The 12699-nt window shown below is 39.7% G+C and overlaps 1 protein-coding gene across 2 annotated transcripts in view; it reads right to left on the bottom strand.

The window, feature by feature from the left end:
- The window catches only part of efna3b (ephrin-A3b), a 74156-nt gene extending 61914 nt beyond the window's left edge, over positions 1-12242 (bottom strand). Inside the window, exons 1-2 of one of the 2 annotated variants that reach the window (XM_044116762.1) lie at positions 11764-12242; positions 11394-11617 (exon numbers count right to left, since the gene is read on the bottom strand). In XM_044116762.1, coding sequence (XP_043972697.1) covers positions 11394-11503 — 110 coding nt within the window. In that variant the 5' untranslated portion in view covers positions 11504-11617; positions 11764-12242. The remainder of the gene's footprint in view (positions 1-11393; positions 11618-11763) is intronic. The other variant, XM_044116763.1, reaches the window with a different exon arrangement.
- Between the last annotated feature and the right edge of the window lie 457 nt (positions 12243-12699).

Below are 12699 nucleotides of genomic sequence, written 5' to 3'. Positions count from 1 at the left end.
GACCAGACGCATCGCAGGCTGAGACCCAGCAGAGCTGCTGACCCCACACACATCTGAAGAGCAGGATTAATCAATTAGTCTGAACTTAAAGTAGTGAAGCAATTTGTCTACTCAGACACAAACATCAAAACAACTGGCCTTTTATGACGTGCTGAGTCTGACTCTGCTCTATTGTAACTTGATGGAATGAGACTGCATGTCAAAATATTTCAACCTGAATATAATTGTATGTGAATCAGTTGCATTCAGCTGAAATGTGCATACTCCACTTTATTTATTAAGTACAGGTTTGACCAGTCCACTTATTGTTGTGTTATTGTTTGTCAGATTGTAAGGTGGTGCTCCAATTATTTCTCCCTTTTAATGCTTTCACAGAATACAGGCTTCTTAAGTCCAAAAACTGATTTAAAGATCTGAGTCATTTTTGCAACTTTCCGAACTCAGGTTTAATTAGTTCAAGTGTTTCAGATAAAAGATGATCAAATGTAGTCTGAACTGAAGCAATACTTTGGTTTAGCATCAACAGTGAGCTGGGAACCACATGCTAACTTTGGCGGTCACTCTGTTGTGGTACTCTTAAAATGCTGACAAATCAAATCTGGCACTTCTGATTTCCACCGAAGCTGAAACACACAATGAAAATATTTGGTGAAGCCAAAATCACCACAACAAAGGTCAGTTTGTGATTGAAAATATGTTTAATTTTGTAAATCAGATATCCTGACAGCAGAATATAGGATGAACTTGGTCTAAAAGTTAAAGTTTAGTATAACAATATGGATAGTGTGTCTAACTTGTTTTTTTGTTTTTTTTTCATTCATTACTGGAATGTAAAAATGAACTTACAAAGACTAAACAGACTGAGATACAGTATAAACTGAGCAGCATAAATTTAGGTAGGTATTTTCAGGGCAAAATCAGGGCTAAAATTAAATCTTTTGCCCAGTTTGAAAAAAAATATATTGCTGAGCAATGATTGATAAATCATTGCTCAGCAATATATTTTTCAATGAGCTTGATACAGAAATTAAACAAATAAAAACTACATCCTTCAGGATTACACCCCATGTAAAGATTTAAGAACTCTTCAACCAATGTCTTTAATTACAGCAGCATAATCTCAAACTGAATTTTGTTAAACGATCCAGTCAATAATTTATGTCCATCGATGTGGCGGAGAAGAACAACCAAATGTTTGTTTAATCTTTTGTCTTAATCAGAAAACTTAATGTCCTCTTTACCAGCAATAAACATATGATGTAACCAGAGGCCAATCTCATAATAAACTGTGGAAAAGTTAGGTCAGGTTAAAAGAAAAATAACTACTGACTTAAACTTGGCCATGTCTACAGTCGGAGCCACCACTAAAACGTTAAAAGTACTGGACATGTGATAGACAAGTTAATCTTACTGCCACCCACAATAAGGAGGAATGTAAAGGAGGCAGAAAAAATCTCAAAAGAGAAATGCAGCAAGAGTGGCATCTTGGGTTCTCCAAGTCTCCATAACATCTACTTATTTAGAGGCTTTCACACACATACTCACCAGGGATGCCAAAATAAAATATGGAAAGCACTGAAGTAATCTGTCCCCACTCCAAATATTGAGCAGATTTACAAAGTAACTGAAAAATGATACAACAACCAATACACTAAAAAATACACTCAGCCTCTTCACCAAGGATAAACTTTCCTCCAACGGATTTCCGATTTGACAGTATCTCTGTGAGTGGTGAGGTGATTGACTAGTTTCCCTCTGACACATCAGGCAGGCTGAGTGTCAGCCTCACCGGCTGCTCGCTGTTGCCATCAGCGGCAGAGTGCTCTCTGCGCCAAACATCTTCCGCCTCCCTCTCTGGCCTGGCTGGGCCTGATTAAAACCTTCTGCTGAAACAAGGTCATAATTCACTTAGCCATTTCCCAATTTCCGCATAATTACCCTCCCGCTTTGCAAACGCTAACACACACACACGCGCGCGCACCCGCTCGCGCCACATCGCCGACACAAACACATCTCCTCTCTGATTCGTGTCATTACTGAGCGGAGAGTGGTTAAAAGGTTTCAGAGTTGGCCTCTTAGTGACAGCTTAAATGGATAAAACCTCAATTAAAGACTCGCTCGCTCTCTACCACGCTCTCTCAGTGGATGGAAGAAGCATAATTCTGTGCAGTTTGGTGAAGCGAGGAATCTTCTTTGGCTTGTCTTTTTTTTTTTTTTTTTGAAGCTGCTAAATCGAACCTTCAAACTCCAAGAGACTTTCTCATCTCCGTGCATAATTAATTTTTACGAAACCTGTTTGAGAGAAACCGTGGACATTATTCATAATCAAGGCTGAACAACTAACAATAATTTCTGCTCACTGAGGAGTTACATTACTACAATGGATGGATGGATGGATGGACGGACGGATGGACAAACGGATGGATGGAAACAGTTTTCCAAACTACTTTCGTTTTTGTACACTTCCAGCAAAGGAAAACAATCATTACTCCGTTACATTCTAGACTTCTCATTTTTGTCAAGACTACAGCAACGCTGTGTAGGTCCTCTGTCTGCCTGCAGTCAATTTCAACATGTGCTATTGATGAAAACAGCAGCCATCTAACATGAAACTGCTCAGCCTTTATGTAGCAGAGCACTAATTGTCTCATCTGTAGAGTTTATAAGTGTTAGGCCGCTCTGCTCTGCTCTGATCGGGTTCAGCATATGGCCTCGTAACTGCTGTTTCGCTGCTATCATTAGCCATGATATCAACACACCATATGAGCATCTGTTATCTGCATGTGTGTGTGTGCGAGCCTATATTAGTTACGCCCTCCTCCTCCTCAAAATCCCCAGTGCCTGTGGGAAATAGAGTAGGTATCAATGAAAACGCTCACACACTTCATGCACGCTAATGCCTAACCCACTTTGAAACAGCTTGTAAACATCACAGCCTTGTTATTAGCACCTGATTACGCTCCTGGAGCTTAGGCATCGGCTTACAGGGCAACACTAAGATCAACAACATCTCATGTGTGAAACGGTACACGTGTTTTTACGCACTGCTAAGAACACGGTCGCTGTGGGAGACGTTGCTTTTTGAAAACTTCCATATTGTTACTAAATGTTACTAAAAGTGGGGGAAAATAGAGAACAATTTTGACACAGTCATTTCACTCTGTAAAAAATGGACACTTACAGTTCATGAGACGAAATTTAAAGTTATAAAAAATGGATGATGCTCATAGAACCTGCAAATTCTAGAGTACAAAAAGCATTGAAGCAGAGGCACTGATGAAAACACATGGCCAATTCAATCTCTCTTTAGGAAATATCCCATAATCATTTTTATTCAACATGCACTGCCGTGAACCATCAATGATTCTTTATATTAGTAGCAGAGGTGGCGATACACTGTGTGTGATAGAACAATAACTGCAAAACAGGATTTAACTTTTTTAAAACAGTGGCTACAGAGTTGATATGTTCAGCTAGCTCCATCATCTCTTATTACAGCCAACATCACTAATTGAGCAGTAGCCTTTGTGTATTCCTTAGACAGTTCGGATTATTTGCTTAACTACTGAAAATATGCCCAACATATTCTTACCCAACATTCTCCACAACAGCCAAACGTTGAATGTTTCACAGCTTTAATTTTGTTTGTATTTCCTTTTAATTCCTGTGAAGCACTTTGTGTTGCTTTGTTGATGAAAACATGCTATATAAATAAAATTACCTTTACCTTTACCTACCTTTTTACTTTAAATGTCAGTATGATGTGCTTTTTCTGAAATTTCAATGTTAGTTTTATGCCACGTGTAACAGCAGGCAAAACTTTCAAAATGTTCCACTTTTGTCTCTTGAGTCCAATGGATATTTTTGCAAGATCTTTGAGGATCCACAAGATGTTTTTGTTAAATGTTTTTTTTTTTTTTTGGTCACCAGTGGTTTTCATTGTTTAGCTCTCCTCTGGATGCCATTTTGTCTGATCTTCATTTAGGTAAGTGGGGGCTGCAGTGCTTTGAATTATGTTCTTGGTTCTTTACGTACCTCCAAGACGAGTACACTGCTATTTCAACATTCTCTGCATTAGAGGATAGCCCTTTTCCCAACTGACCAATTTGTCACCTGTTCTTAAAATGTCTCAGATCGAGGTGTGATGTTGCTTATTTTTTATATATTTTAGCCCACGTCAGGTTGTCAGACGGGTTCCCAATAAGCAGGTTCTTGATTGCACTGGTTAGCCAGTACTAAGGCCTAGCCTAAAAGAATTGGACCAAGAAAATGTGAATAATCACAGATAATTCATATTTTAACAGGTTTAGATACATTTCTTCCCTTTGTAATAAAAACCATTATTTCAAAACAGTATTTTGTATTTACCCACGTTATCCATGCCTGGTATTAAAAGTTGTTTGATGATGAGTGCAAACAAAGAAATAACAGAGGAAATCTGTGAAGAAGCAAATAGATTTTGCTTCTTTAGGTTCTTGTTTTTTATATCTGAGTACATTTTCTTTGCTTCTCCAGGTTGTATTGTATCTAATTGGACTTTCTTTGCCTCCATATATTCCTAAATATTAAAAGCATGCAGCATTTATTGAAAAAGTCTCATTCTGATTCTTGTCCAGTTTTGCTTGTTTTAATTCAAGAGTTTCCTAAGAAACTTTTTTTAAAGTATATCTCTAATCAAGTAAAATTGCTGCCTTCCCTAATTACCTCCATTCTAAACCTCCCATCATATAACACATGACAGTAGATTAACACAGAAGTCCCTTGGTGAGTTTAGATGCCAGCTTTGGCTCTAGCCTTCTGTGTTTTTTACAACTATATTTCCCTGGCGATCAGATTAAGGGCTATCAGTGCAGTAGAGCAGCAGATTGTGGTCAGCAATTGAACCAGCAACACAGAAGGAAAGACTCCACATTTTGAACTCCCTGCGTTTTCGCATCTGTGCACACCTGGCCAGACCCCAGGTGCATCGGTCAGACTGTTGGTTTTGGAACGTTACTGTAATTGGGCGTCATGGACAGCAGCAGAGAGAAGCTTTTAATCATCCTCCCACTGTTCAGAAAGCACCACAGTGTGCGAAGCAATAACTCATCCTCACAGTGACATCTTTAAGTAATTTACACGTCCTGTAAAATCATTCACGTGGCTTGATGAGATTCTAGATTAGAAGCACATGTTTAGAATGCTAAATGGAAACCAGATCAGAGATATCCCAAAAAATAAAAAATAAAAAATCACAATAACTAATTATTCAACTTATAATAACAAATAACAATTCCTCCTGTTTTGAGCTAATTTCCCGTATTGCAACTCAAGGCCCATTAATAATGTTCAGGGCTACAGCTGAGAGGAGGCCTCATGCACTACTTTTAGTTCAGCAGATCACTCAACAGTCCACTGAAAATAAATGAAGCCTGCATAAATCCCCTGCTTTTGTGCAGTTCTTAATTTTCAAATTCACCACGCTACACGGTGAGCTCTTTAGAAATATTGAAAACTAAAAATAAGTTCATTGGCAGCATCAGCTTTGTTCCTAAGATACTATCATCCATCCACAGCTTTAGTCAAACTGGCTCCACATTAAACTGCCTAAATTTGAAATAATAACAAATTTTGGTTCAAGCCTATTTTTTCAGGTTGTTGTTTTGTTTTGTTTTGTTAAAATCTACATTCATCCTGATCGATAACATTTCTGCTAAATTTGACAGCCTCCCCGTCTTTAACACAAATCAGGTTTTTCTTGGCCAGTTTCATTGCTCATTCTAATTTTGACCCAAACTGATTGTCTAAAGACTCCAAAGCAATTTTCTTGACAGAGATTGTAACATTAAATCCATCAAAAAGAAAATACATTATTAAAAAAAAAATTAAATAAATAAATAAACCTTTGTCTCTAACCTTTATCTAATTTTCAAGAAACAAAGTCTCACAGGGAACACACTGTCTGATCATGCATTTGTGGACTGAAATTTATGCATTTTTTTTTTATATTATTTTTGCTCCATTTACAGGAAAGGAATAAATAAATTAAACTTAATTGTCAATGTCAGATTAGAGCCGATTGAGAAATATTGATCCATGTGGCTCTTTGACCGTTCGATACGTGCATCTTTACTGCTTTAGTTGGAATCTAAACCATGGCACTATCCTGTCTCAAAATTAGATCAGTGCCAGCGCTTCAATCTCTCTTCCACTTTCACAGCAATGCATCTGACTAGCCAGTCACTACAGTAAAATCTATTGAAAAAAATAAAGCATTCAAGTCAGATTTATCACCTGAATATTTCTGGGTTTGTTTTCCTAAAACAAATCAAGGTCAATGCATTTTTTCAATTCAGCAAAAAGGCATGTTTGTGAGGTCCATGCATAACAGAGATTTGGTCAATACCTGAGAGAATGTGAGCATTCATAAAGCGTAGCCGTAGAAAAGAAAAATAAGATTTCAAAGCAAGGAAACACACCTTAAAGTAGTGGGAAAAGTCAGACCAACCTAATTTGACAGTTTCCCATTAAGGTACCCCACAAAGCAACACCTCCCATGGAGGGCTTCATGTGAGGAACTGAGCACAGTCCTAAAAAGTCCAACTTATTAATGAGGCACGACAGAAATTTCCCTCCTGCTCCCTTTTTGCATGCATGTCCCCGTATTCCTTCGCTCATTTACAAGACAAAAAAAACCTTCCCAATCAGAAAAAAATGATTATTTACTTCCACAAAGAGACCTGCAGCAGCATGGGAGAGCCAACAACATTGAATCATATTATGCAAACACCAGTGATCCATCACGCAGGAGTTCCCTATTGCTTTTAATTAATGAGGCCTCAGTGCAGAGCATCTGCACACACATCTTCACACCCGGCAACCCGGATCCGTTCACCCATGTACGCGGCACGGCCTTATTATTCTTCACTAATGAATTATCTGATCCTTATGTCATGTGATTAGGACGAATGGTGCGGCTTCCTTGCGCGAGGCATGCAGGTGTCAGGCTCACACACAGGTGGAGCTCTAGGATTAAAACTTTCTTTGAGCAGACATACTTTGGTCTTAAGTGGATCTGGGATACAACTGGGTTTGATGATATGCTAGGGGCAGAATGCCAGGCCTCTTTGTCTTGCAAAACACACACAGAAAAAAAATCCATCGGACCAGAGCTGAGCATTATTGCTATTATTGTGTTGACCCTTTCCCCCCTTTTTCTTTTGTAATTCAGCTCAAAATTCACCCTTCCGGACTTTCGTCCTCTGTCTTCTCGCAGCATCACTCACTCTTGTATTGTTTCTCTCGCAGCCGATGTGACTCTCCTTGCTTTCTTCAATGAGTGGCATGAATAGAAAACAGTTTTCAGCTCAATATCAATTACTAAACATATGGAAGCTCAACATTGTGACGAGAAAACGCCACGAGCAACAGCTGGCCACGTTTCAATGACCTGCCTTGGAGGTGACACCGTCATGCACAAACGCCTGAACGCAATATGAGCAGAAACAACAAAAAAACACGGGACGTAATCGCTTGCAAAATATGCAACTGATAAATTGAGAGATATCGCTAATCAAGTTAACGGCCGTGTTATTGAATTACACTCGTACACATGTATACGGTTGCTCACAGCGGTGGTTAATTGCCAGGTGGTGGAAGATAATGTGTGATTTAACGGACTGATGGATTTGTCTCTGTTTCCGTCACCCATCGGTGAACAGAGACATCTGTAGCAAACACTTACTCCCACACATAAAAACACACATCTAAAGACACTTCTATGCCCTAATAAGGGAGAAACCTCCAGAAGTGTGTGTGCAAACTTTTTGGAATTTCCCAAGCTTCGTGCATCTGTTTGCATGCGTTACAGTGCATGAGGCTGTTAATCCTTGCTAGCCCGTTTCTTGTGGTTGATGAGTGGCCCGGGGTTAGGAGCTGCTCGGGAAGCTGCAGCATCCCGAGGCTTTACAATGTGTTTACCACTCAAACTGACAGCAATAGTACAGCTTATTATTGGCCTTGCAAGCCTCCGCACTACGCTGCGAGTTAGAGGAACTCCAGGGAGGCTGACCGCCAGTGGCTAGAAGGCATGCCAGCCAAGCTTGTAACTATTGGCAGAGATTAAAATAAATGGTGGAAACTGAACCCGAGAAACAGAAAAAAAATACATATTTCTGGTGTACACAAGAGGCAATTGGACAGTTTTTTTCTTTAGCCTTGGTATGCAGGCATCAATGGCTCTCTGCCTGCAAATTAACTGAGAATGGTATGCTTGGGTGTTAGAGATGCATTCATCAGGCCAATACGATTGGTTTTCTTTGGCTCTGACCTTCTGATTCAAATTTTTATTTTTATTTTTATTTTTTTGTCAAGCAAAGATTCCCAAAGTGTGGTGCGTCCCCTTGAGGGAAGCAATTGTACTGGTGGTTGATGAGAAGGACGAGAGTCCCTACTGATACTGTTTTACTTTTACCCAAAAGAAACTAACGCATGTTGTGGTCTGAATAAAGAGAACTGAATATTTCTGCCCTTCTTAAGTCTGTTTTCTTTCTTATTGCTGTTTAAGTTCAACAGAAAATGAAGGAATTTCAAGATAGATAGATAGATAGATAGATAGATAGATAGATAGATAGATAGATAGATAGATAGATAGATAGATAGATAGATAGATAGATAGATAGATAGATAGATAGATAGATAGATAGATAGATAGATAGATAGATAGATAGATAGATAGATAGATAGATAGATAGATAGATAGATAGATAGATAGATAGATAGATAGATAGAACATTTTAAAGTAATAAAATAGAAAAAATAAATAAATTATAGCGCAAATAATAGCAGGAAGTTTACAATCAACCTTGGTTTTGAGTGTCCATGACTAAACCACTTAACTCATAGAGGAGAGAATAGTGTGCTGTAGGTTTCCTGATATATACAAGCCTTTGATTTTTTTTTTATATTAAACTAAAAAACAATCTTATTGATAAATCTATAGTGGAAGTTTTCATTTTTATTGCATTTAACCAATCAGAAAAAATGTTTTGTCCTGATGATCACCAATCACAGTCAATCAAGGGCAAATAGGTTGATTCAATTTTTTTTTCTCTCGAACGACACACGAAGGACAATTTTGCTTTGTGCTTTTCAGACATGAAATTTTGAATGAAGGATTTACATATTATCTCAATTTATGCATCAAAGCACACCTTCCTAACCTGCACTTCATTACAGCCTAAAATGTGTAATAAAATCCATATTATTTGTTGAATCATTCTAAAACCAAAAATGATGTTAATTCTTAGCATAAGTGCATTATTTGAAAAAGAAAAAAAAAATTCTCAGCATTCGATTTGCCAATCACTAATCAGAGCTGATCAGGAATAAATTGGCAGGCTTCAATCTCCAACCGACTGATGGTTGCATCTCTGGAAAAAAAAAAAGGTTATTGCTCCTTACTGATCAGGCCGCTGTCATGGTGTCTGAGCACAGAGAGAACAGAAAAAAGGCTGCGATGTGAGGATCAGGGATGAGACAGGTCCACAGAGATCAGAATGTTCTTTAATTAACCACCTCTTCTTTTCTTTTTTTCTTTGTAAAAGACACTCACACTGCACCAGCTAAGAATATTCTGCCTCTGGGATGAAAACAGTAGCAGTAGGAAGGGAGGGGGGAGAAAATGCTGGGCTTTGCAGAACTCGGGTCCAAGAGTGCTAGGTTAAAGGTTAGGCATATTATTTATTTATTTATTCCATATTATTTATATTTCGTTTTCTTGGAAAGAAAATACCTCTTCTGGCTGCGGATGTGCAGCAGAGATCAACGGACGAACGACAGAACTAAAAGCTTCGACAAGGTTAACGCTGCTCGAGTTACGCCTTGCTGATAGTGTGATCGTCCACTCCTTTGCTTTTCTTTATGCCTTTAAGCATCCCTTGCAAAAACCAACTTCTGTCTCAGATGTAAAAACTGAAGGTGGAATTTCATTTGCATTTATTACCTAAATTATAGTTCAAAGTAAGGGAGTTGGGGGAGATTTTAAATTATGAGGAGAAAAGCAAGAAAATTTAAGCTAAAGCACTTGAGCTTTAAGTGTGCAGCATTTTCCTGCCATTATGCTTCCAGTAACACGTCACAAACTAAGACCTTAGTGGTTTCCGCTTCTGTTACTTTATCCACTACTTACAGCTCTCCAGTTATGAGCTATAAAATAATCTCCCTCGCCTCTAATAGTTTTATTTCACGCCGTAAGCTAGAAACTGCTGGCCTACAATTGGAGTTGGCGCCAGCGGTTAAAATCATTTATGTCACCCCCACCCCCTGCTCGAAAACAACAGCATATTTCCTCAAGCCTTACATGATGTTTGTACCCTTAATAGTACGGAATTATTGTTTTTTTCTCAATGTTCAGCCTTGGAAATAGCAGATGCTGCAGAACAAAACACCAGATATTATGAGTGATGTCTAGTACCAGAAACCATTCACAAAGACAGGACTCACTCCATGGTGAGAAAAAGAAAAAGAGTGCAGTAAGAGAAAATAAGACCATTTTTGTAATTGAATTGTTTTGTGAACTCAATAAATCAATCTGCAAACAAGATTCAGAGAAAATATTTCAATGGTTCCGAGACAAGCTGCATCCAAATGGGCTCGTTTTCATATAAATGTACATTTGCATGAACGATTTTTACTATCCTGCTGCAGACTGGTGCTGCATTCCTTATAAATCCGGTGGCACAGAGCCATACATGAACTCATGAGGAGAATGTTTAAATAAAAAACAGAGGAGGAATAAAAAAAAGACAGATCAGAGAAGCAAAGGATTAGGAGGATAAAAATAATGACTCAGGCTCTGCGTGTAAACCAGAAAAAGGGGAGTTAGGGAGGAACAGAAAGAGATGGCAACTTGGAGAGTGAGAGATTGAACGGTGACACTGCTGCAACACAATGGGGTCAGCATGAAGAAGTGCTCCTAATTGAATCACACAGAAGAGAAGACAGTAAGACAGCGGAGATGAGAGATGGAGGAGTCACATTCTCTCCCTCTCTCTATGCATGAACGTAGAGGGAATAAACTGTAACAAGCAGACTACAAGGAGCGGGAATATAAATATGTCTGAGCAGCTGTGGAGCAGAGGGTGTTGAAAAGATGTTTTGGAGCCACCTTGACCACACAGCGGGGGTCTGGCAGAGCAGGATTCAAAAATAGCTCCACTGAATTTCTTTCTCAGGCTTGTGCAACCTTTTCCATCAAGAGGAAAAAATAGACGGGCATGCAAAAAATAAAAAAATAAAAAAATAGAAAGAAAGAAAGAACACATACAAAGAGAGCAGGGAATGCATTAAAAGTGTAAAACGAGCTGTCCAGTATTAATAACGAAGATAAAGAGGGATAAAGACGTGGGTCTTACTGTATGTTGGAGCTGTTCCAGTAAACGGAGTGCCTGTTGGCTGGCACCTGGAGCACGCTGCCCCAGGTGAGACTCGTAAGCACCCAAAGAGACAGCGCTGCCAGAGCCATGCTCCCGGCTCCTCTCTCGGTCTCTGCGGCCACTCTCTCTCTCTCTCTTTCTCTCTCTCCCTCTCTCTCTCGGTCACCCCACCAAACAGCGCGGCTCAAACATCCCAGCAATGCCTAGCAAGCGAGAAGGAGGCAATAAAAACAATGAAAAACATTTTAAAAAGCTTCACGCATGCATGCACACAAACGGGCTACTTTCAGAGATGCTGTTTGGGTAAGAAGTGTTGTAAAAGTCTGTTGTAACACCAGACTGTGCGAACCTCCTCCTCTTCTTCCACCAGCGGATCCCAGAGCTTCGAAGAACGGGGTTTATGGTCCGTGTTTATAACCGAGGCGCCCCCCTCTCCTCCTCTCACCGGGGAACTGCTGCTGCTGAGGCCGCCAGAGAAGTGTCGCAGGTCGGCGTTGGGTCCAAGCGGGAGGTCGGTGTTCCTCCGGGTCCTTAAAGCAGTCCGAGAAGGAGTTGGGTGCAGGTTGTTTTAAATAAAATAAAATAAAAATAAAGGATCAACAGTAAAAAATAATAAGAAGAAGAAGAAAAGAAAAAGTCCTCCTCTTTTTAAGTTTTTTGGGGTTTTTTAACTGTTGCAGCTTATTTCCCAATAAATGCGCAGACGAACTCAAAGCTGCAGCAAAGCAACAAAAAACAAAATCAAGCTTTCTTCCCTTCTACAACCATCGTGCACGGTGAGCAGGCTGCCCGCACGTCGCTCTCCTCCAGCTTTCTCCTCCTCCTCTCTGTTTGGTAGGCAGCACTCGTTCACTTCCTAACTCCACCCCCCTTGCGAGCGACAGACAGAAAAAAAAGGCGCATTCCTCCAAGATTTGTGGCCGAGGTGCAGCACATCACCGGACATCGGAGCGACTTCAAGGTTTTTCCTTCAGTACCTGCGCTTCACAGTGATGCTGCAAAAGTACATCCCGCTCTTGATGCGACCCAGCGATCATCTGCAACCAGTGTATTCCATCAACGTTCAGCCTTTTCGCCACAGTGAAGCACACCTGCACGCACAGTTGTCTTATTAATGCAAAGACGGGGGTGAAAAAAAATAAATAAAAAATCCCGATTCCCCTCCAAACACAGTAGGTTAGTTTTATTCATCTTCAGTCCTCCTCATAAAGGGGGGAATCCCTCTGGGAAAATGTGACTCACCACAAAACTGAACCAAATGTACTTCTTTTGTAAGTGATCCACG

Source organism: Gambusia affinis, linkage group LG05 (genome assembly GCF_019740435.1).
Source record: "Gambusia affinis linkage group LG05, SWU_Gaff_1.0, whole genome shotgun sequence".
NCBI classification, from domain to species: Eukaryota; Metazoa; Chordata; class Actinopteri; order Cyprinodontiformes; family Poeciliidae; genus Gambusia; species Gambusia affinis.
The sequence above is the reverse complement of the archived record's forward strand: the minus strand, read 5'-3'. Positions and strand labels throughout refer to the sequence as shown.